Source organism: Ptychodera flava, chromosome 8 (genome assembly GCF_041260155.1).
Source record: "Ptychodera flava strain L36383 chromosome 8, AS_Pfla_20210202, whole genome shotgun sequence".
Classification (NCBI taxonomy): Eukaryota; Metazoa; Hemichordata; class Enteropneusta; family Ptychoderidae; genus Ptychodera; species Ptychodera flava.
In genome coordinates this window covers 45,511,684-45,534,669 of record NC_091935.1, presented here as the reverse complement: position 1 = coordinate 45,534,669, position 22,986 = coordinate 45,511,684, and the positions used below count along the sequence as shown (strand labels likewise).

Sequence of the window (22,986 nt, the reverse complement as noted above, 5' to 3'; positions counted from 1 at the left end):
ACGAGTGAATAAATACGGGAGGGTACACAAGCAAAAGAGAAAGCCTATTGTTAATGGAGGTTTTCCTGTGTTACTTTCATGATGAACGTATTTGAATTTATACTTGTGTATTTCTGATACATTTACCAATACGGAAATCGACCGTGAGGTGGATAAACAAGGACAAGTTGTGTAAATTTCATCCATGTATTGATGCTTGTCGGTCGCAAACGTCGTTTTGTGTCAAAAATGTAATTTCGACATTTTAATAATAATCTTTATTCCAAAGCACTATAGCCACCGGCCCTTAGTACAATAATAACCAATTACACAGAAAACTAGTGAGGTCAGGGGTTCACCTTAAAAGAACAAACGGTGAACTTTGAACTTAACATCATGCAATATCATACAAAAAGTACCAACAAGAAATTTAGACACATTCCTATTCATTCATAGAGGAAGCCCTCTTTTGAAAAGCATAAAACAGATATCGAGCACAGTTTCTGATGATGTCTGGCTTTGTGTTATTCATGAGTGCAATAAATTTATACTGTGACAAAGGTTGCTGCGTGTAAAAACTAGGAATGTACTGAGTTCTAAGGTCATTATACAGTGGACAAACAAAAAGAAAATGGAATTCGTCTTCAACAGCATCAAGACATACTGGACATTTTCTCTCATTGAACTGTAAACCAAGGTGTCTACCCTTCTCTACCATCAACGGGTGAGCGGAAACTCTAAATTTGAACAGTGTCAAGCGGAAAATGGATTTCATTTCAATCTTAAGATATTGTTCAGCAACTAAACTTGTTTTAAATAATTTATAATTACTCAATTTAGTATACAAATTTATTTCGTCACTCCAATTTTGGAAGTCAATATCTAAGCAACGTTGACGAAAGCTATTAACAAATAAAAGTTCATTTCCAACCCCTTGATTATACCATGCTTCAGCAAACCCATATGAAAATAGAATTGCTTTCACATGCTTTACCCAACACTCCTTATTTGAATCAGCTAATTTACATTGGAGATGGTAGCAATGAAAAACATAACGATTTGTGTTCATCTTTAAAATTCTTAACCAATATTTGATAACTCTAGTTAAACGGATAGCTCTCAAAGTTGAACGACCCATTTCTCCTCTTATCGAAGCATGAATATATAATGACTGTGATGAAAGCAAAAATTTACAAAACTTAATGTGAACATTTTCTATTGCTGGCGCTTCAATATAACCCCATATCTCACAACCGTAATGTAGAATTGGTAGAATTTTTGTATCAAATAACTTAAAACATAAATTTAAGGGTACATGACCTAATTTCTTTACATTTATCATCAGAGCATGGAGAGCTTTTGTTGCCTGATCGGCTAGCTGTTCCACAGCTCTTGACCAAATACCTCTTGATGAGAGCTTTAAAACCAAGATATACATAGTATGGAACGGTTTCAACGACACAACTTCCATAAAACCATTTTTCGTAACTTCTAAGTATACCACCGTTCCTGAAAACTACAACTTTGGTCTTACTTAGATTAACCCTTAATTTATATTTATCACAATAAGACTTTAATTTTGAGAGTAGTCTCTGTAATCCAATAGCGTTATAAGATAGTAAAACAAGATCATCGGCAAATAATAAATAGAAAAGTTTGACAAGACCAATTGAACACCCAACGTCATCACCCAAAAATATGATCTGCACGGAGTTCATTATGTAAATCATTGATGAAGAAAGAAAACAGAAAAGGAGACAGGATGCAACCTTGTTTCACACCGACAGGACAATCGAAAAAATCTGTTAAACCAGAGGGGGTTAAAACGCTTGCCTTCACTTCTTGATACATAGAATGTAGTATACGATACATGTTCCCTGTAATACCGGCATTGCCAAGTTTGAAAAACATTGCTATTCTATTTACTCTGTCAAACGCTTTTTCAAAATCTACAAAAGCACAATAAAAACGCCCCCTCTTAGTTGTTAAATATTTTTGTATGAGTGGTTAATTATAAAATGTTGTCTATTGTACAGTACCCAGCTCTGAAACCTGCTTGTTCTTCCCTTGTATATTGACATGTCGCATCCCATTTACAAAGCCTATTGTACAACATTCTAGCAAAAATTTTGCCTGTTACAGAGAGTAAAGAAATACCACGATAATTACAAGCTGAATCACGTGCCCCCTTTTTGAATATTGGAAAAATAATGCCTTCCCTCCAAGCTCTCGGAAATTTTCCTGAACTGAAAATGCCATTGAAAAGAATACAAAGTAAATTACACAATTCATCACAACAACACTTAAAAACTCTGGTGGAACACCATCAGAACCGGGTGACTTTCCTGACTTCAAACTTTTAATACTTTCATCACCTCCTCAATGGTAAACGGTGAATTTAAAATATCATTATACTGGTCCATTGAAACTGATCAAAATTACCCCGGTTAAAATTGTCAACAGTGATATCAAAATGGTCCCACAATTCAGTATACTCTGAGTTTTCATAAAGGTCATTGGGTGGATTAAACAAAGATTTGAAATATTCCAACCATTCAGATGAATTAATTGATTTAGGAATGGATACTCTAGATGTACGCATAAAACTCCAGAATTTTTTACTATCATTGTTTTGGGCTGCATTCACAAAATCTGTAATTCTCTTTTGTCTAAAACTTTCCTTTTTCTTTAATAACACTTGTTTATACTCTTTCTTTTGTATCTTTAAATTGATGAGGTCCTGTGCAAGTCTGGTATGCCGAAATTTTCTCAGAGAAGTTTGCAGCTTTGCTCGTTCTAATTTACATTCGTTATCAAACCAACCATTCTGATTTTTATTGTGTGAAGTGTTACCTGACTGCAACCTTGGCGGTAATAGTGCATAGAAAAGGTCATTGAACTTTGTTACCGCCCCATCTATATTTGTATGATCTAGATCGAGATAAATTTCTCGAAATTGAAAATCATAATGACCAGACAGAAAATTTGTCTTGAAAGCAGTGCCCATTTCATCTGTAAATGTGTATCTCGAATATTGTTGCATTTTCTGTTGTTCATCATCAGCACTTCCGCCATTGTCTGTGTGTACCTTTGTTTTTAGTACTGCCTCTAGTGGCATATGGTCGGATTCTATTCTGCAACCAACATTAAAGTCTACAATATCATTGAAAATATCTTGTGAAACTAAAATATAATCTACAACACTAGCGCCATTGTGGGTTATACACGTAAAATTTCCATCTTTATCGGAAGATTTGCGGCCATTTACAATTCGAAAAGACACCGCTTTACACAAGCTAAGTAAATTGTACCCGTACTCATTTGATTCCTTGTCACAATTACAACGATTACCGATATTAAAATCAACGCTATAGTATTCACCAACTGGTACATACATTCCAGTGTCATCGTCAATGAAGTCGTTTAACTCTGCAGTGCGGGCGTTAAAATCGCCCATTAACATAAATTTAGCATTTGAATATTTCTCTGTCAGGTTCACAATGTCATTCTCGATCTCAGCAAACATGTGTCCACTTGAATAGGGTGAATCAACAGGTGGTATGTATAGAATTCCAATTATCAGTTTCTCTTGACCCGGAAAGTCAAATTTCAGCCAAAGAATATAATCTTTGGATAAACATAAACGCTGAGTAAAATTTGCGAGAGTATTTTTAATATAGACTACTATACCACCTGATTGTCTTCCCCTTATTTTAGTACGTTGTCTACTGACTGAATTTACAAAATAACCATCCAGAGGAGGAACTTGCGATTCGTTTGTAAAGGTTTCGATCAGAGATATAACATCAAAACTTCTAATGTACTCAGTAAAATCGTGATTTTTCCATTTAGACAATAAACCTCTCACATTCCACATTAAACAATTAAGAGTCTTAAATACTGGATCAGACTTATCAGTAGTTGTCGCACCCTCGTCATGAATTATATTTGAGCCTCGGCCAAAACCCTATTTATTTATTTTGATTATTTTATCACTTTCCATATCGTACATGAAAACTTCCCCTTCAATTATCAACTTATCGTATGATAGAATGCATTTCTGGTCCCTTTTTCTTGCATCATCAAGATACGGTTTTAATTTTCTTCTCACCGCTCTTACTCTGTCCGTGTAATTTCTGATACGCCAATTTCGACATTTTCGTCATCAAGGTACGGTGTAAAAGGTGACATAACATTGCTTAGCATATATATTTACTACCTACTATTGCTTAGTATAACGATTCGGGCGTCATTATCCTAGTTAGGGGTAAGTTGGAAAAACATCGGCTCCCTAAAATAAGGTCTCTTCACCATGTGGTTTTATCCTCTTCTCCTTGGAATACTTGGGTAAAAATTTATTCCAAGTCTACCTCCTGGAGGTATCTTAAATTGTCTCTTCCGAAATTTGTCCAGCCGCTCTCTGCCATCATGACAGGAGAACGAAAATAGCTACCTGGTTGAAGTGACTACCCTAAAATCAATCGCCTTCAAACATGTTTTTAATACTACAAGAGCGATTTTTATCAAATTCTCTTAAAGTATTATTCATTGTATTGATCGAGTAGTTGACATTAGTACCAGTTATAGTTAAGGAGATGAAATAAGGTATGTACTTGCAGGTAATATTGCGGTACGGTGGAGTTCTGAACTGGCCACCCACCGTCCCTCCATGGTGGGTGGAGGGTGGAGGGACGGTGGGCCAAAAGCTTTGCGGTTAACTCAACGTACGTCCTTGTTCAGGCTAGATAATACTTTCAGGTGAGAATTGATAGCCAGTAAAGCAGCAGAGAACTCGTAGTGAATAATCTACTGCTGTACAAATCAATCGTCCCCACATTTTTGTCCTTCAGCAGGGGGACTGTTGGAGTAAAATGACAGAGGAAATATCCTCTAGGAAAAGCATATTGTCATGCGTATTCAAACTTGTTGCGGAACGGCATCGAACTTTAACCTGCCTGTTTCGATGTCAATTTTGCCGTTGTAGCCAAAGTGAGTTGAATATAAGTTTTCTCATGCTTAAAGCCCTGAGAAAGGCAGATAGACTACAGATGACTTTGGTGATATTCACTGTACATCCCTGGTGACTTTTGGACGAGCTTAGGTAGCATTGTACTGAGAAATTGGCGAAACTTGGTACGTCTATCAATTAAAAAAAAATTACGCGTAATGAAATCTGACGAGTGAAAGAATGCCGGAGAGCTAGTAGAAAAAGTATGGCATAAATAAATAAGTTCATGGTGTAATAATCATAATTAATGTATTGAATCATTTTATTTCTTATACATGCATCGACAAATATGGGTGACGAGGTTGATAAACACTTAGAAGTTTGGAAAATCTCGTAAATGTATTTATTGATCATGCTAGGCTAGATTGTAAAGTTAACGTCAGTGGTATTTATGTTGTAATTTTGGCCGCATTTACTTCATCAAACTATCGCGGAAAGTCTGAAGAAACATTGCTTAGCATAGGTATTTACTGAAAAAATGTTTAGCCACGGGTCATCCACCTTGACGTTGTTTAACTCGTGAAATGTCATTTGAAATTTTTGTAATTAGGTATATTTACACTTCACGTTGAATTTTATAATGTTCCGTGACTCGTTCTAGTTGATGTTCTCCGTTTGGAACTTACAATACATCCGAAGCACTTTCAAATCTATCGATACTGTTTATCCTATCAGAGTCCCTCCACAAACTATGAATGATGATTTGCAACAACCGTACTGCACTCCAGGCCCATGGATATGTCTAAATTACATCGTATAGATGCCACTACTAGCAAGTCGGCTTTCTGCCCCTGTTCAGAAACCACAGGGAACCAACAAATCTGGTTGTTGTTGTTTGCATTGTTGTTTATCTTACATTAGTGTTTTGTGTGATTTTGTTGAGTCAGCATCGGGCGCTACTCCACGCAAAGGGAAGGATGCTGTTATGCCCAGCAGTAGTAGCAGAGATCTCTAAGTTCTTGACTTGTATATGATCTGTAATCTGGCTGTGCAGCTAGTGCGCGCCTAGCCTCATATCATGATATGACATAATGACGTCACACTGCATGACCTCTGCCCTTTTTAAGGTCACATTTGCGTGCATCATGGCGGCGCTGTGTAAAACATTCGTCCGTGTGTTGTCGTTAGATCTCAGGAGTAAAAGTCGTCTTTTCCCGTGTATTCTAGGTAAACATCAGTATTGCAGCGCTGTAGTAGATGCTCCAGAAGATAGTACCGACAAATCAGATACAGTGACGTGGGCTGAACAGCTGCAACATGAAGATGAACTGCCGAGATGGATGACGACGAAAAAGCACATGCGTAAACTTTACGCCCGACATGGCAGAGCGTCTGGTTTTGATCCTGGCGTCATGTGGCCGACGGCTAAAGAACTCGAAGAAATCGTCGAAGATGAAAAAGAGTATCCCACCTTACAGCAAATGCAAGCCGACATAGAGGCGGAGAGAGTAAAGGAAGAAAAGGAGCGAATCAAGAGGTAACTATGGAAATGGAGGCAGAAGCGACACTCTACGGCACAGGCACCGCCGTAGTTGATAGCGCTTCTGCTTCACCGAAAGCGCTGTCAACTACGGCGCGCCTAGCCTGTGTAGTATGGGGTCACTAAGGGTGGACCATTTAATATCCTAGGGGTTTGGAAGATTTAAAAAAAACATTCCCGGCGAATGTCAATGAAAAAAAAACAAGCCGGGGGGGGGGGGGGGTGAGGAAAAAAGATGACTCACTAAGGTGAAAGAAAAGAAATCCATCAAAAGTTACTTTCTGGTACACATTTTTTATTTTCAGGGCGCCCTTCGGACGCAAATTGAAGACTGTATGAGCACAATGGCTATTTGGCCAAATACATTTGAGAATTGCTATATTTAAATTTTAATGTCTTCCTCATATAGCTCGATCCCAAGGGTACAATTTTGGTCAGTACTGTATAATGTAGCAACTTTTGGCTTTTTAAACTTCTTGTTCTGTTTGTTAGCTTATTTGTTTCCACTGATTTTGACATCCCAATGTCATCTCCTCTATATTCTGGGCAACTGACTGAGCTAAAGAGTTAGTCTATGCAGAGATGTCTTTTTCCTTAGATCTTGTGCATTTATTTTATCACCTGAACTACACTCTTTCAGAGGTACATTTGAATATATGTACAAGTATTGAGTTCCAACTGATTATCTAATGTACAACACTTTACTCTGCACACAGTAGAGGACTGTATATTTTTTGTTGGGAGAAAAAAGTATCCAAATGAGGAGTGTGAGAAAAAAAAGTTACCTGTAATCAGAGAGTGAAAAAAAATTTGAACAGTGGATCAGGTGCAAAAAAAAATGCAACGTCTTAAATTCCAGACCCCCCCCAAGGATATCAAATAGTCTACCCCTAACACCATGAGGTACCTCCATGCCAGCTGTGGAAACGCAGCTATCTGTTGGTGGGGTAGCGTGCGTCGCTATGCAGGTCAAAGGTCAACCCCGCCGCAGATAGCTGCGGGCCAACTGCGAGCGAAAGTGGGTCTATTATGACAACAGCACATGTATCGGATCTTTGAACGGCAAAATAAACCACAGTGAGCGTAATTCAATAAAATGACCTATACCTGCCTGAACTCTGATTATTGCTCATTTCCTAACTCCTTTTGTGAACAAAATTTCTGGTTCGTTTACGTAATGCGGCTGATTTTCCGAGGAGTACTCAAGATTTTCACTCCAGCAGCGAACTTTGACTTCTATTGATATGCTAATAAGGACTCTGACCGGCTGTCATGCTATTCATGTTCGAATGCGTTCAGGCAGGTATTGGTCATTTTATTGAATTACACTCACTTTGGTTTATTTTGCCGTTCAAAGATCCGATACATGTGGTGTTGTCGTAATAGACCCACTTTCGCTCGCAGTTGGTCTGCAGCTATCCGTGACGGGGTTGACCTTTGACCCGTATAGGGACACGCACTACCCCGCCAACAGATAGCTGCGTTTCCACAGCTACCTCCATGCCACCGTCCCTCCATTTTTGTTGACGGACCGTGTTTATGCTAACACTGAACTATGGTCACTCTATGAATCTTTGGCCGCTGGCTATTATCATTCACATATTAGGGTAGGGGGGTGTTCCTCATCACGATTAGGAAAGGAGTATTAAATGCACTAAAAGAAAATTTGAAATAATTACTTGCTATTAAACAACACATATCATCACAATGTCACATCTGTGGTACCACACACATTGTGTACAGGATCTAGGGGCGATACGCTACAACCGAAATCATAAAGTCTGTTTTCTCTTCATCAATTCACTCACATTATCCATTGAGATTACTTTTTGATAGTTTCCAAAGTGGCTACACCAAAGTCCCTCAAATACTGTGTTTGATTTGTGCTGACAAAAGCTGCAAACTTCAATAAATTTATAATGGAATATGACAAAGGCACATTGAATACTTCCCATGCATCTGATCATGTTGATTTTGAACAAAGCTATGGTTGGATGTAATTTTATAGATTTTGTATCCTGCAATTTACAAATTTAGCAGATTCATATGGACAGGCTGCTTCCTGAGCCTTAGGTCTATAAGGTCAACTAAAAAATCGTAAAGAAGAAGAACCTTTTTAGAATTGAAGTACCTGTGCTGTATCACTCAGCGTTTCAGTGAAAGTATACTGGTACATGTTCACTGCCAAAATATAAAACATTTCTTTCAGTGTTATCATTGAGTGAGGATATCTCAAGTAATAAACATATACATGTGGTTCTGTAGAAATATTTGTTTTACCAAGGACTTATTCCAGAGTTTTGGTTAAGCTATAACTTTCATGTCAATTCATACGACAGGTAAATAAATCTTTTGACAAAATTGAATTACACTTACTGTGACTCGGACATACACTAATAAAATCTGATTCTGGCAAAAGGTAGTGCATACAAATATCATAAATTTGATACTGAACAGAACACAGGTCTTTTTCATTGCAACACTTACAAAGTTAGAGCAATAACTTAAGCAAAGAGGCCAAATCCGCCAGCTGTTGATTCAGGAAGACCTGTAACATTTTTCATATTTGTGTTCTAGATGTGAAACATGACAGTTTGCAAGGCAAATGCAGAATTTTAACCATGCATTGTTATGTGATCATAGTTATGTGTTATTGTATCAAACAACTTACATAGTAATTGTGTGCTATCTGTTAATAGCAGGACTCTGAAACTGTGTATCATGTTACTTTTGCAGGGAGAAGCATATTGCTGCAAGCATGGCAAGAATGCCAAAATTGATACAGCAATACTACGAAGAAAAAGAAAAGAAAAGAGAACAACAAAGACAACAGAAACAGAAGAGGGAACTTTTGCTTCTGGAAGCCAAGGAAAAATTTGGATATGCCATTGATCCACGGCATCCTAAATTTCAAAAATACATGGAAGAAATTGAAAAGCAGGAAAGGAAAAGAAGAAAGGAACTGAAAAAGAAAGGAATTATTATTAAGAACTGATAAACATATGATCAAAAGTTTGGGAAGTTACATTGGGAAGAAGTTAGACTAAACGGTCAACGGCACTGCTGTCAGTGCAAATGACATGTTGAATATGAACATTTTTGACTGTTAAAAATTGTTTTAGCAGTTTGCATACTGGCAACCTCACAGCTGTGAAAGGCTTTCAGATCACAGCGGTCTGTTCAATATGCCATGCAAAAGATTTACTGTGTGCTATAACAATAAGAAAACTGTATTCAATGATTCATCATACACACTTTCATGTGCAAAGCAGTATTCTCTGTGGTGGTGATATTGGAAAGCTACTTGTATGGTAGATAAAGAATAAATTTTGATGAATTAAATAGAAAGCCATGTGGACAGTGATTTGACCTCTGACTTCCTCAAATGAAGATGTCTTCCATGCATGCTCCTTGAACAGGAGACAATAAAAGGAAGTACCAGTCCAACTTATAAATGTGATTTTTTGATTAAAGGGATATAGTCGTCGGAACTGCGCTCCAAGGTCGTATGGGACCCATACGACCCATGGCAACAATGTATCCAAGGCACAATGGTGATTAACAACAGTTAAAACATGTCGGTCATAATCTATCATCGTATAATCTAAATGTTGCAGCTCTGATGATGAGGTGCATCTTGATATCGTGCACGAAATACATTGTTTGTAACAAGAAACTCGGCACAGGCGCAGTTCCGACGACTACATCCCTTTAAATATTCATTTCAGTCATAGCAGACAGCAATGTACTGCCCAGCAGACTGTATTTGTCAAGGTATTGAACTGTTACATCTTGCAAGCTTTCCTTTCATTGCATATTAAAAGTATCCTGTTAGAAACAGTAGAAATCGAGTTAAAACAGCTTGATTAATAGCAAAACACAACCATTGCCTTGAAGTTGTTCAATGATCTAGTGGGATCACATTCTGTGATCAGTAGTGCATACATTATACATGTTATTGTTGATCTCTTCCATGTCATAGAGCCATCAAATGGTTGCTACATGTAGGTACAAGAGCAAAGCACTGTACAGTACACAAATTCATCAGTGTGTTTCACAATCCACAATCCCTCCAGAGGGACTTTGTATGAGCATGGAGGTAGTTCCTACCTCCATGGTATGAGCCAGTATATTCGTGCCATGGTACACTCAGTGTGACAGTTTTCGGACAGGGTAGTGAATTTCGCCCAAAGTCGTTTCATAAATGACGAGCAATACGAAATCTTATTACCATACCTTTCAAAACTTTATTGTTGTGGTTATCCTCAAACTCAGTTGACACGACGGGAGTGGTATTTCGGGGTCAAAGTTGCCAAAGTTTTGACCCCATGTTGAGTGTGTAGTAATCGGACTGCAATCCCAGAAATTGGACGTCCTGTTTGGAATGTGATTAGCAGCTGAGTATTGATAATTTGAAACTTCAAACCATCGATTTTTAATTTTGATGTGTTTAGAAAACTGTATATAAGAATATTTCATGATAATTAGTTATGTTTAATCCATGGACAACTCAACTATATTTCGACGTGTATAGCGCTTAGATATCGGACGCTTAGATATCGGACACAGGCTGTCTCTGTGTGGGTTGCTTTCGGCACCTTGTATCGTATGGTGTGGCTAACTTTGCTAAGTTTGTTCAGTGAGTATTACTTATAATTGTTTCCATTGCATATTTTTTTTGTATTAGAATCGCACAAGCATTATTTAATAAAAATAACGAGTATATTTCATCGTATGGAATTATTTACCTGTCAAGTCTTTACGCAGCAAGTCACTTACTACGTTTACACAATTATGCTAAATATTGTCTGTCCGAAAACTTGTACACTTCTTACGTTCATTAAATGTACTTTTTTTTCTCAAAACAACTGCGCAGTTTTCGTTAAAACTACATGCAATCGTAGCGAACAATGGAAAGAATATTTTCAAAATCATTATTCTCCCCCACATTCAAAATTCAATGCTTAATTAGGACTTTCGTCAAAATTTCAGATACTTTTACCTGACGGCAGTATGTTGACAGTATCACTGACGCGGTGTCAGACGACAATTTGTGAGCGCCGCTCGTAGCGAACTCATAGCTTCTACCAAAAAAACTACAGTATCGAAAACGGGACAACAGTGTCACCTGACTTAATATGAGGTCACATGACCTGTAAAACTCTATCGATATGGAGCGAAGTGAGTGTAACTAACAGCAGTCACTAAATGTCCGAAAACCGTCACACTGAGTGTAGTGTCTACTCTATCAAACCGCCATTTAAACATTCCCTGCCAATTTTCTTCGAAAGTTTTCTCCAAATCACATACCTTCCGCTTAACAATGAGGACTGTGTGACATGCAGTACATGTATGGTATATCATTTCAGTTTTTACGTCTTTTTGTTGCTGTGTACGTGATATACCTCTGACAGTTCATACACATACAGAGAAATTTCAACTTTCTTCAATTTGAACATAACCTACCAACTAGATAGTAGTGTTGATATTTTTCATGTCAGTAATTGAATGTTATCAATAAAAAAGCCATGTCCATTCCATCACTGCTTATTTGTGTCTTTCTTGCACATCAACACATGTCCATTATGGATTATTATAGACAGTGTACTGTACTTATGAAGACCACAGACCCCCGAGAAAAACAAGGGTCGAGGGTCTATGTGAAGACCCAGCAACATCACAGAAAATCTCCATGAATGGAGTAACTGTGGCAAATGTTTGAACAGCAGTTTTCATTCTGTGCCAAAAGGAGAATTTGTGTTTTGCTAGATGGATACCAGGAAGGCATTCTGAGGAGTGACACAAATTCAAACATTTATTTCATTATTCTTTCAACAGTGCTATACAGCAGCCACTTACAAGTGTAACAATGGAAATAACTTGGAATAAATACATAAAAATTTCTAAGAAGATAAATGAAATATGACAACAAAAGATGTACAAGACTTTCACATTGCATATAAACAAGATGAAGACAATGTGCTTTAAAGGTTTACAAAGGCTCTTTAAGTCTTTTATTTACAATCTATTCATTGATAAAAAGTTTAACATTTGCAGAAAGAGGCAATTTTAGTTAACATCCACATGACAGCATGGTGTAGATCACAGATGTGTCTAGGTTACAATACCACAGTACCTCATAACAGTATACTCGATGATTAAACTAGTCTTCCTTGCCAGATCTCCAACTTGTGTTAGCCCTTCAATCGTGTCATGAATGGTGATCAATCGTGTCATGAATGGTGAAACTGCAACTGTTTCGCTGCTTGTGGTGCAAATCAAGCACAAATGCACGATCAAAGTCTGGCATATGAGACTATGATTGGACCTGTTCACGCTGTCCGTCCAAGTAAAAAAAGATACCAGGTATTTGCTATAGAATTCATCATCTGTTCCTCATCAAGCATTTAGGGTTATATACATTAACTACTTGAATAATTCTTAGTCACATTCAAACCAAGGTAAAATTTTCAATGAAACCACAGCTTATGGTGCAAATATCTTAAAAAATTTAATAGGGTTGATCCATTGGTAATGGTGGCATTAAGAATGACCATATTATTTTCTAAAATTGAGTGTAGCACATCGGTAGGAAAAGGACATTTACATTGATAGAAATTATATTGACACGACATAGAACCATACTTCCTACAATAATGTAGTTGTCCTTCAATATACTTGGTGACTTTGATGATTCAGGTGAACTACTTCAAGTTCAAACTTAAATGTAACATAGTGTCATTTTCAAGAATTTGGCAAATACATTCTTTAACACTCTATCATGTAAAAAATGAAATAAAAAGTAGTGGTCACTATATCCATTTCCATTTAATCTTAAAAGGGCTCCCTAAGATACAAAAAAATGTCACTTTCAAATACAGTTGATTTTAGCTTGTCAAATATAGACAAATATGGATCACAAAAGGACTTTGAGATATTTCAATCAATTCAATTTCATGTTTTAAAAGAGTTGTTTTTTCAGATATTTGACTGCAAACTACATTGATGCTCAATTGATGCTGAATAACGCCAAATCAGATTTGCATGTTCATTAAATTACTGTCAGTCTAGGGAGTTTACATTTGTGTAGGCATAGGTTGCTTTAAAATTTGGCACTCTTACCCTTTAAAGAGCTTTTTACATCTACAATAACCCAAGACATTTGTCAGTAAAAGAAACTCATGTAAACATGAGTCAACATGATGTAGTTTTTAATGTTATAAATAAATTGTAGTTACTGGCATTCGAATGTTAAGGCTAATTGTGTTCCTAAACAAGTTTGTCAAATGACTTTGTAAATATGCCAATCAGTGCTCGCTGGTGATTTTGCATGAGTGAATAAATGGTTGGCAATCAAAAATGTCTCATGCCACAAAGTTGTAGTTGTTTTTTGAAAATAAATGCATGAGTTTTCACAAAATTTTGCAAGTATTGCTCCTAGGTTTTGTTGACTTGACAAGTGTCTTTTCATTTGATGGTGACTTCTCAGATGTCTTCTGTCCTTGTTTCTCATCTGATGTTTTCCCATGAACATCCAAGATCTTTCATGGAATCAAAAGAAATTAGAAATTTGACCACACTCTCAAAATTACATGATAGCACAAGACACCACATGACAATGATAGAACATATCTACAAACAAGTGACCTAACGGCCAATATAGCTTTGCTGTGTTATGTAGAGAATAAGTATTTGTGAGGCGTGTTGATGAAGAACGTAGAAATCTTTGATAGCTCCTAGGCGGCCAGACAAAAAATGGCAAAAACTACCTGCAAAAATACACAATTGAAGATTCCATCATAATTTGAACATATCACATTAGGATCATCCCTGAGAACATGTCAACCAAAGCTATCAAATGAGTAGTTTTTTGAGAAACAAATTTTGATCAAAAATGGCAATATTGCCCAAAAATACAAATTGCAGATTTCGTTTTTATTTCAATACATCATAAATTAGATAACCCCTACAAACCTGTCTATGAAATATACTAAAGATACCAAATATAAAAGCTATCAGATGAGCAGTTTTTGAGTAATAATTTTTTTTAACAAAAAATGGCAAAAATTGTCCAAAAATACAAAATTACACATTTCATCATAATTCAAAGATCTGTCCTATTAAGATAAACTCTAGAAACCTGTATACCAAATATCAAAGCTATTTTTAAGAAACAAATTTTTTGACCAAAAATGGCAAAAACTGACCTAAAAATACAACATTGCAGATTTCATCTTTATTTCAATACATCATAAATAAGATTACCCCTAGGAACCTGTATTTTAAATATCAAAGCTATCAGACGAGCAGTTTTTTGAGGAACAAATTTTTTGACCCAAAATAGCAAATATTACCCCAATAATACAAAATTGCAGAGTTCATCTTACTTTCAATAAATTGCATTTAGTTCATCAGTAGGAACCTGTACACCAAATATCCAGTCTATCAGACGAGTAGTTTTTGAGAAACAAATTTTTTGACCAAAAATTACAAATATGCAAATTTCAAGACAATTTGATTAAAACTAACTGAGTTCACCCCAAGTGAACTGCATATTAAATTTCAAAGCAATCGGACAAGCTGTTTTAGAACGGAAGATTTTTTGACCAAAGACAGCAAAAAATGCCCCTAAAATACAAATACATGTATGCAAAGTTCACCACGATTTGAAGAAATCTGAGGTCACCCAAAGTGACCTTCATATCAAATTTCAAAGCAATCAAACAGGCGGTTTCAGAGAAGGAGGCAATTGTTGACGGACGACGGACAGACAGATGATTAATGGACAATTAGCCTATCTGATAAGCCCTGTGTTGCTGACAATGGAGCTAATCACAAAATTATTTTTTTATATAAATCCCCAAAACTTTGATCGAACAGAGAAGAAAACAATGGGTATAAACAAAGCTCTGGTGGTCAAAGCATTGCAACTAGTTTTGATCATAAGAAGTTACTGAGAAAAACTGTATGCACAAACTTGTGGAATACAGAAAGACAGCATTGGTAAATTAATAGGGTATCAAAACATAATGGTACAAAGCAGTGAAAGTTAAAAAACTGCGACACAAAATCATCCATGAGGATTAAAAATAATGTTTTCAGAGTCCGGCACATTTACATCAATAATGGTAGAGATTACTTCCAGCAGCCATTGCAACCACAAATACATCCTCCCCAGAACTTTCTTGGAAATGTAAGAGATTTCAAATCATGAAATCTGTCTTGTAAGCAGTAAAAATTGGTTTGCCAAGTACAGGAATGATACTGTGCAGGGTTGCAACTACAGAATAGTGTGTTTGTTTTTAGCTCGTACAGAGGAAAGTATATATACAGGACTGATCTAGGTAGGGTAAACAAATTACTTTATGCATACCCCTTTGTTTGAAGCAAGATTTGTCATCTCTTCATTCGGTAGAGGATACATTGACTGTAAAGCAACAGGAAAAAATATAGTGTCAATGACACTATGCTCCTATTTCTATCATTATCAATTGATGGAGATACGGCCTGTATCTATATGATTAACAACAATCAATTTCATTTAATTATCTCTCTTTTGGGCAAAGTAAAATGTAAAATAAGAGTGGTTTTGTCACAATTTAAAACAAACAAAAATGACAACATTCTGGTGAACTTGAATATCAAAGCTTAAAGCCATCAGCAGATGATTTTGGTCGAAAATTAATCAAAACTGATAAAACATGTCATACAGGTCAAAGTTTTGCTAATTTTGTGTTAAAGGCAGAGAATTGTGGCTTAGGAACAAGTTCATTCTTATTCATAAATGACATTTTGTGAAGCTATATGCATAATGAGTGTATGATAATCTGTTACACTAAGAGCCACGGTTTGTTAGTCCTGGAAATCAGTATCAAGGACAATGTTCATGATGCTCTTGATATATATCATTGTTAATCTTCACTGCTTGGTTTATAGTGACTGATTTAGGTCTCAATACATTTCAAAGTCATATGTAATGGAATATATTAATGAAGCAATTTATTTTACGTCTGCATGAATTAATCAAGCCTATGCACAGAAGAAAGTATAGTCAGAAATAAAGGACTCAGTTGAATTTAAAAAGTCTTTAAATTCAAAGTAGCTTATAATCATGGCTCTTTGTTTCATACATGATAATCTGCTTTCATTTGCAGTTGATATTGTAAATGATGTAAAAGACAAAAACCAACCTGTTGTACATTTTCTTTATCATTGGTGTCTGTTGTCTTGACAACTGTCTGCATCATTTTAATGACATTGAGTAAGACGATATTTCTGTCTGTATTCTCTGCAATGCCATGTTCCCTGTACATCAAAGAATGACAAAACGAGAGATTTAAGTAAGATTTCATGGTTCTCATATAAATGCCAATGTCAATTATAGTCTGAGTAGACTATGACAATGAAGTCAAGACAAATGGATATTATGTGATGAAAACCAAACAAAGTATTAATGGAAATGTAATCCTAGTTTGACTACTGTAGCTTGAGCTGAGCCTTCAGTTCTGTTTTCTAACCACATAGATCGAATTATACAAATATATAAAATAATTCATATGAAACAAGTTGTCTAGAATGATATGGTCTCCACACCGTTAGATTGTGGTGTTACTGTGTGAAGGTGACAAAGCTGTTTGTTGGCTGTTTTTACAAATATGTTTTCTGATAGAAAACATCATGATGGCTGGAAAAAAGACTCCGCTCATTTTTCCACAATATGCATGTACATATAATATGTGTCATATGCTGTATTTGAATTTCCATAGTGGTTTGCTGAGGCCAAATTCACACAGTGTCTCTCTGTTGGGATTAGTAACATGACAAAGATTGCTCAAATAATGTGAGATATATTCTGGTTCTGTGTTCAACAAAAACCTTACTGCTACCTGTTTGGACAGCATTAATTTGATCTGAAAAAACTACGTTATTGACAGTTAAGTATATGGACTAGTGTACATGCCAAAACATACGAATATGTTATCTGGAACATTGGCTTTGTATTCTCATATGGTACTGTGCTGTGTTTCAGATCATAGTCCCTCCATCCACAGTCCCTCCACCCACGTGGTTGGAGGGACTGTGCTTAGATCGATAGGATGTTAAGTTCCTGCTATTTGAATTTCAAATCAATACCTTGATTACAGTCAGTCTTTGGACTGTGCGCGATTCTCATTTATCACAATACTGCAAAGAATGCTGGGAAATTAAACTGCTCTAACAATGCAGTGTCATGGCGGCCAAAAATCAAGGGTATGTGTGAAAATTACAGTTTTATTTTTCTCTGTGTTGGAGAGTCAATAGCAGATTTTGTTAATGTTGTGAATATCACTTAAATACATCTGATTTCAATAAAAAGCAACGAATTTGAATGGTCACGCAATTTAAGCATTCTGAGGCATATAAAGACTTTGATTTTTTCTGCATTTTCATCATACGCAGATTTTGACAAGAAATGTCCTCCTTTACACTGTACATTGGCAAAAGCCATATTTGGTGTCAAGCGGACCGTTTACGTAATTGAAGGTTCCAAAATGTGGATTTTGTGACAAATTGCATCATTTTGCCATGTCGTACTTTGAAAAATCATGACAAACATTTTATAATCATTACATCATTTATCATCTGTAAACTCAACTGTACTCCCAGAATATCGCATCGGTAAATTTTGTAAAATATGCAAACGTTTTCTGAACATACACTGTTTTGGGGTAAAAATACACTGAATGTTTGATTTTTTGTGCATTTTCATCCAATGAGTAAAAACTACTCCAACTCGAATTTCTGAGATTATTTATATCTTGTTTATTCACACCAACTCCATCTTTGCATAAACACGGTAAATAAAAAATATACAGTCGCATGAAATAGAGTGAAAAATTGTTTTTTTTTGAGATTTTTCATCACCTAAGTTACTGACCCACCTGTCAACAATATTCCACATAAAAATCTTCTCAGTGCCTGAAATATTGACGGTATGACATTACTTTTCATATGCACACACTTGGCCTGTCACTGATATCACCATACGTGACAGATCGTTTGTGTCAAATTATGGTTTTGTGAATTAAGATCAACTTCTGTGGAAAGTTTCAATGAAATGTGACTCAGAACTTGTTGAAAGGTCTTTACAGAGTGAAACAATAAATCTTGTACACAAATGTAGGTACTTGCTTACATTTAGTAGAAGATCGCAATTAGAGGTTGGAGCTAAGCTCCTCCGAAAGACCAACAAATTTGTGTATGTGAATCACGATGACTGACTCACACTCAATCACAGCGAGATTGACACCCATTTTATGACATTCAAACAGGGTGACGTCATTGATCAATGAATGAATAAATATGTATACTCTTGACACGCCTATATATAGATATTCAGACATTTTTGAAAGCTAGATTTGAAATTGCCAGTTAAGGCAGCCGTCATTATTTATGGCCTGGGGGGTCGGAGGAATTTCTAAGGGTGGGTCACTCAAAAAAATTGAAAGTTACAAGGGGGGGGGGGGGGTTGCTCAAAAGTGGAGAACAAGAAGGGGGGGGGGGCTACTCAATTTGTTGATATGTACTGAAGCATTTAGTAAATTTATGAATTAATACAATAATAATAAAAGAACAGCAATATGTATGCTTGAGATATGTATGTTCATACCCGGTATATGTACACACACACACACATACACATATACATACATACATACATACATACATACATACATACATACATACATATATATATATATATATATATATATATATATATATATATATATATATATATATCTCATAATACAGGTGGTTTCAAGTAGAAACTAAAATCTCATTACACTTTGTGTTTCACATTATTGTGATCTTCAGACGAGAATGATCAGCTATTCGACGTGGCAAGCCTTATGTTAGAGGCTAGTACTGAGTACATTTTCAGTATTTCCTGATTAAAGATTGATATACTTGCCTGATCATTCATGAGAAACGTCTGCTTTCTATATTCTACATTGTATAGGTTACCGATAGGGGAAAATGTGTAAAGCAAGCTAATTCTGATTCTATAAAGTTTAAAACCAGTGGAATGCCTTGACAACAAACCCATCTTTTATTGCAGGAAAATAATAATAAATAATAAATGTGAATAAATGTATGTCTGTCGCTATTTTTTCGTTTTCAAAAAATGTAATCTTCATTGAAATCAGTGAACTGGAATATAAGTTTTGGAATACTGTCTCAGATTTCTGTTCCTTTGAGTTTTTTATACAAAAAAAATCTGAAAAAAATACTCCCCAAGTGCCACCAAATAACACCATTAATCTCTATTTGGTCGCTTGTGGTGCTTTTGCACCACATCTTCGCCCTCTTTAAATAAAACCTACGGAGACACTGCATGTCATCGAGGTATTTCGAGGTATCAAAAACAGAGGAGTGAGGGACAAAGTGCGGGACACGCAAACTGCAATTTATGGCACTCTGAGGGACGTCCCGCACTGTGTAAAATATTGGACTCTGAGGGAACGTCCCGCAGAGAGTTAAAAACTGGACTCTGAGGGACGGGGGCGCCCCCAACGATGTGCATTGGTATAGCACAAAATCACGATCAGGCCCATGGAGATAGGGCTTACTAAACATTGCGCTGCAGGTCGCTGAAACTGCGTGTAGGTGAAGAGAGTTGCGTGTTCCCCGTGTTGGGGCTGTATGCTATGGGCAGTCTTGAATAATTGGAACGACGAGGATGAAATTTACGCGAGACATGACATGTTTGCCATGTTGAGACTACTTTAACGCATGGACTGTGAAATTTTGTGAGGTCGACAAATTAGGTAACAAAAAATCCTCAAACGCACGTGGGTGTCACATCAAAAGTGGCCGCGATTTCAGACGGAGCGATCTGTGACACTGCACCGGCTGCTCGACGGACGACGCGTAAGTTGACATCGCGTGCCAACCCTGGAAACATATTGTAACTCCCTGACAGGCATATGTGATAGTCTAATGGCGTTTGATGCATTGAAAGTTTGTAAAAATAATAAAAAATGACATCACCGATCATAAGAAACGTGGTGTTGAAGAAAATAGTTTTTAAGAGAAGACTATGACGACCATATTTCTGTAAGTATTGTCTAACTTTGGAAAACCAACATCTGAAGATTTACTTCAACCAACACTTTTGGATATGTTCTACTCTTATTATAAGATTTGTCGAATTTCTGGAAAGTAGGTGTACATTTTCGATGTCCGTGTATCGTCCATACCGAAGTCATATCCGAAAGAGTATAATCAGTTCGCGACAGCGTAAACACCCCCCCCCCCTCTCTCTCTCTCTATCTCTCTCTGGCATTTTTCAATGTTTTATATTGTCGACATTTATATATTAGTCCGAAGTCACTGCTCAATGCAAAAGTTGATGTCAATTTCCCGTATCGGGCATGGTCTCTGTCGTCACTCTAATCGTTAGTTTTTTCCTGTTATATTCGATATCAGACTCAAAACACAATGTGAACAACGCTGATAATATATTGCATCTTTCGTATCGAAAACCGGTAAAGTTCGTAACTGGTGACATGTCACGGCCTGGAGAGAGTTCATCACCATCGATCGAATGTCCGTGACGCTTTTGCTTCCAAATAGACATATTGAAATGCACAGGGAACTTCGCGGTATGGTAATTATATGAATTTTACCGTGAAGAAAGTCTTTGACTTCAAACTGGCCGTACAACCAACAATAAACATGGAGCAGCAATGATACCGACTTCAGAGACTTCGATTTTTTTTTCATTGCGACCGCTGGTGAGAGCGAGTCGTCGATTTTTTTTCCCACTGGCTATTTGGCTTTGAATTTTCAATTGCCATCATGTGCTAAGTTAAAGCTAAAGAAAAGACGGGCGTTCTCTGTAAATTAAAGCCTTTTGAATATGAAAAAAATCGGACATCTGAACCTCAACACGCAGCTTGAAAGTTGTTCTCCGAATCAGGACAGGGACATCGGTGAGGCCGGATTTCACGTAGTAGCTATGGAAACCGATGGCTCGTTCGTTGTGAGAAAGCATGCGATGTACGTCTCATGCTCCCTTGGGCCGTGGACTTTCGCCGCATAGCCTCTACAACACCGTCTATTACCTAACCATGCTAATAATCACACGATAGTTCAGTGACATATGTCCTTATTAATCTACCGATCATCGACCGTCGAACACTTCAAAAACAATGGTCACGGTCACGGATTCAAAGACGTTCACAAGAAGACACTATCAATAAGTGGTGCGCAGAATTATTTTTACTGGTTTTGAGAACTTCTAAAATAACTTGTAATCTCACATCAAACCGATATTGTATACCTATCACCGTCGAAGTTTATGTCTTTCTCTGTAGAGTTCTTTTTATCCAAAACACATATCCAGAAGAGTCCCACAGAGCAGTCAAATGAAAGGATAATTGCTTCAAACGAATGAAATTGCACGAAAGAATGAAAATCAACAGCACATCCTGGACGTGATTTAAAACGATAGCGCTTGTGAATATGACTATTCTATTTGAGTAACAGGGACGGAAAGCACAGAACTGTGAAAGTACTGGAAAAACATGCCGTTTTTCTCGCAATTTTTGCAACTGTAACGACCCTTTATTCTTTACTAATACCTTTCCATAATTGAACAATGTTTAGGGCTTACACACACAGTGTACAATGATGTGCAGAACTTTAAAAAAGTACTCTGCTGGGAACGAGCAGGTGTTTACACTATAATGGGCGCAGAAAAACAATGGTCACGTCCATAGGTTCAAGGACGTTCACGGGGAGACACGATGACAAAGAGTGTCGTAAAATTGCTTTATAGACTAGTTTTAAGAACATACAATATCTGGTCATCGGTGTACCGCTACCTGTGAATCGAAACGACAAGTGTAGGCCTATAGATTCGAAAATTTATGGGAGAGACACCAAGACTGAGACCGACGTAGCACAACAAACTATTCCGAATTGTGCGTCCGTGTTTAATACAGACATCTCTGTAGGTGATTCTGGTTTCTCAATCGAATCAAAAGTCCGACATTGACAAAATTGACATAAAATATGTCCGAAAAGTTATGTTTTATTAAACTGACTGATTCATCTGCTTTGATATCCCCTAAGCTACATGTAAACAGTCCGGAAAGACTGACATCGATGTGTCCCGGGCCCCCATGCATACAGTATGGTCGTACGTGTTCAAATATTTCTTCACAGTTTTGCAAAATATCTCGTCAACCGGGCGCATGGGCAACGTCTTTGTACGTTGGTCAAAACTAATGACACTATAGGTCAGGATATAACATCGGTCAAAGTAAGATTGAAATATGGACGACGAAAATGCTTTCATCGATTGACCAAAATGAGAAGGAACGAGTCAGTAAATATCAAACCATAAAGGGGAGATCTAGACTGCCCTCTCCCATGATTAATCAACTGGGAACAAAATATATATTTCGATCGACAGACTTACACAACCAGAAACAGCATTTTATTCAGATTTAAAATAAGTCACTGCCTTTCC

The 22,986-nt window shown here is 36.8% G+C and overlaps 2 protein-coding genes across 4 annotated transcripts in view; one reads left to right on the top strand and one right to left on the bottom strand.

The window, feature by feature from the left end:
- Nucleotides 1–6,047: 6,047 nt before the first annotated feature.
- On the top strand, nucleotides 6,048–9,815 carry LOC139139422 (large ribosomal subunit protein mL64-like). Its single transcript, XM_070708331.1, has 2 exons — nucleotides 6,048–6,464; nucleotides 9,204–9,815. Exons 1-2 carry the CDS (start codon nucleotides 6,073–6,075, stop codon nucleotides 9,460–9,462), a joined length of 651 nt encoding a protein of 216 aa, XP_070564432.1. The 5' UTR covers nucleotides 6,048–6,072; the 3' UTR covers nucleotides 9,463–9,815.
- Nucleotides 9,816–12,260: 2,445 nt separating this feature from the next.
- The window catches only part of LOC139139420 (uncharacterized), a 35,402-nt gene continuing 24,676 nt past the window's right edge, over nucleotides 12,261–22,986 (bottom strand). For all 3 annotated transcript variants that reach the window (XM_070708329.1, XM_070708330.1, XM_070708328.1), the window contains 3 exons: nucleotides 16,658–16,772; nucleotides 15,841–15,894; nucleotides 12,261–14,008 (listed from right to left, as the gene is read on the bottom strand). In XM_070708329.1, the coding sequence (XP_070564430.1) occupies nucleotides 13,880–14,008; nucleotides 15,841–15,894; nucleotides 16,658–16,772 (298 nt within the window). In that variant the 3' untranslated portion in view covers nucleotides 12,261–13,879. The remainder of the gene's footprint in view (nucleotides 14,009–15,840; nucleotides 15,895–16,657; nucleotides 16,773–22,986) is intronic.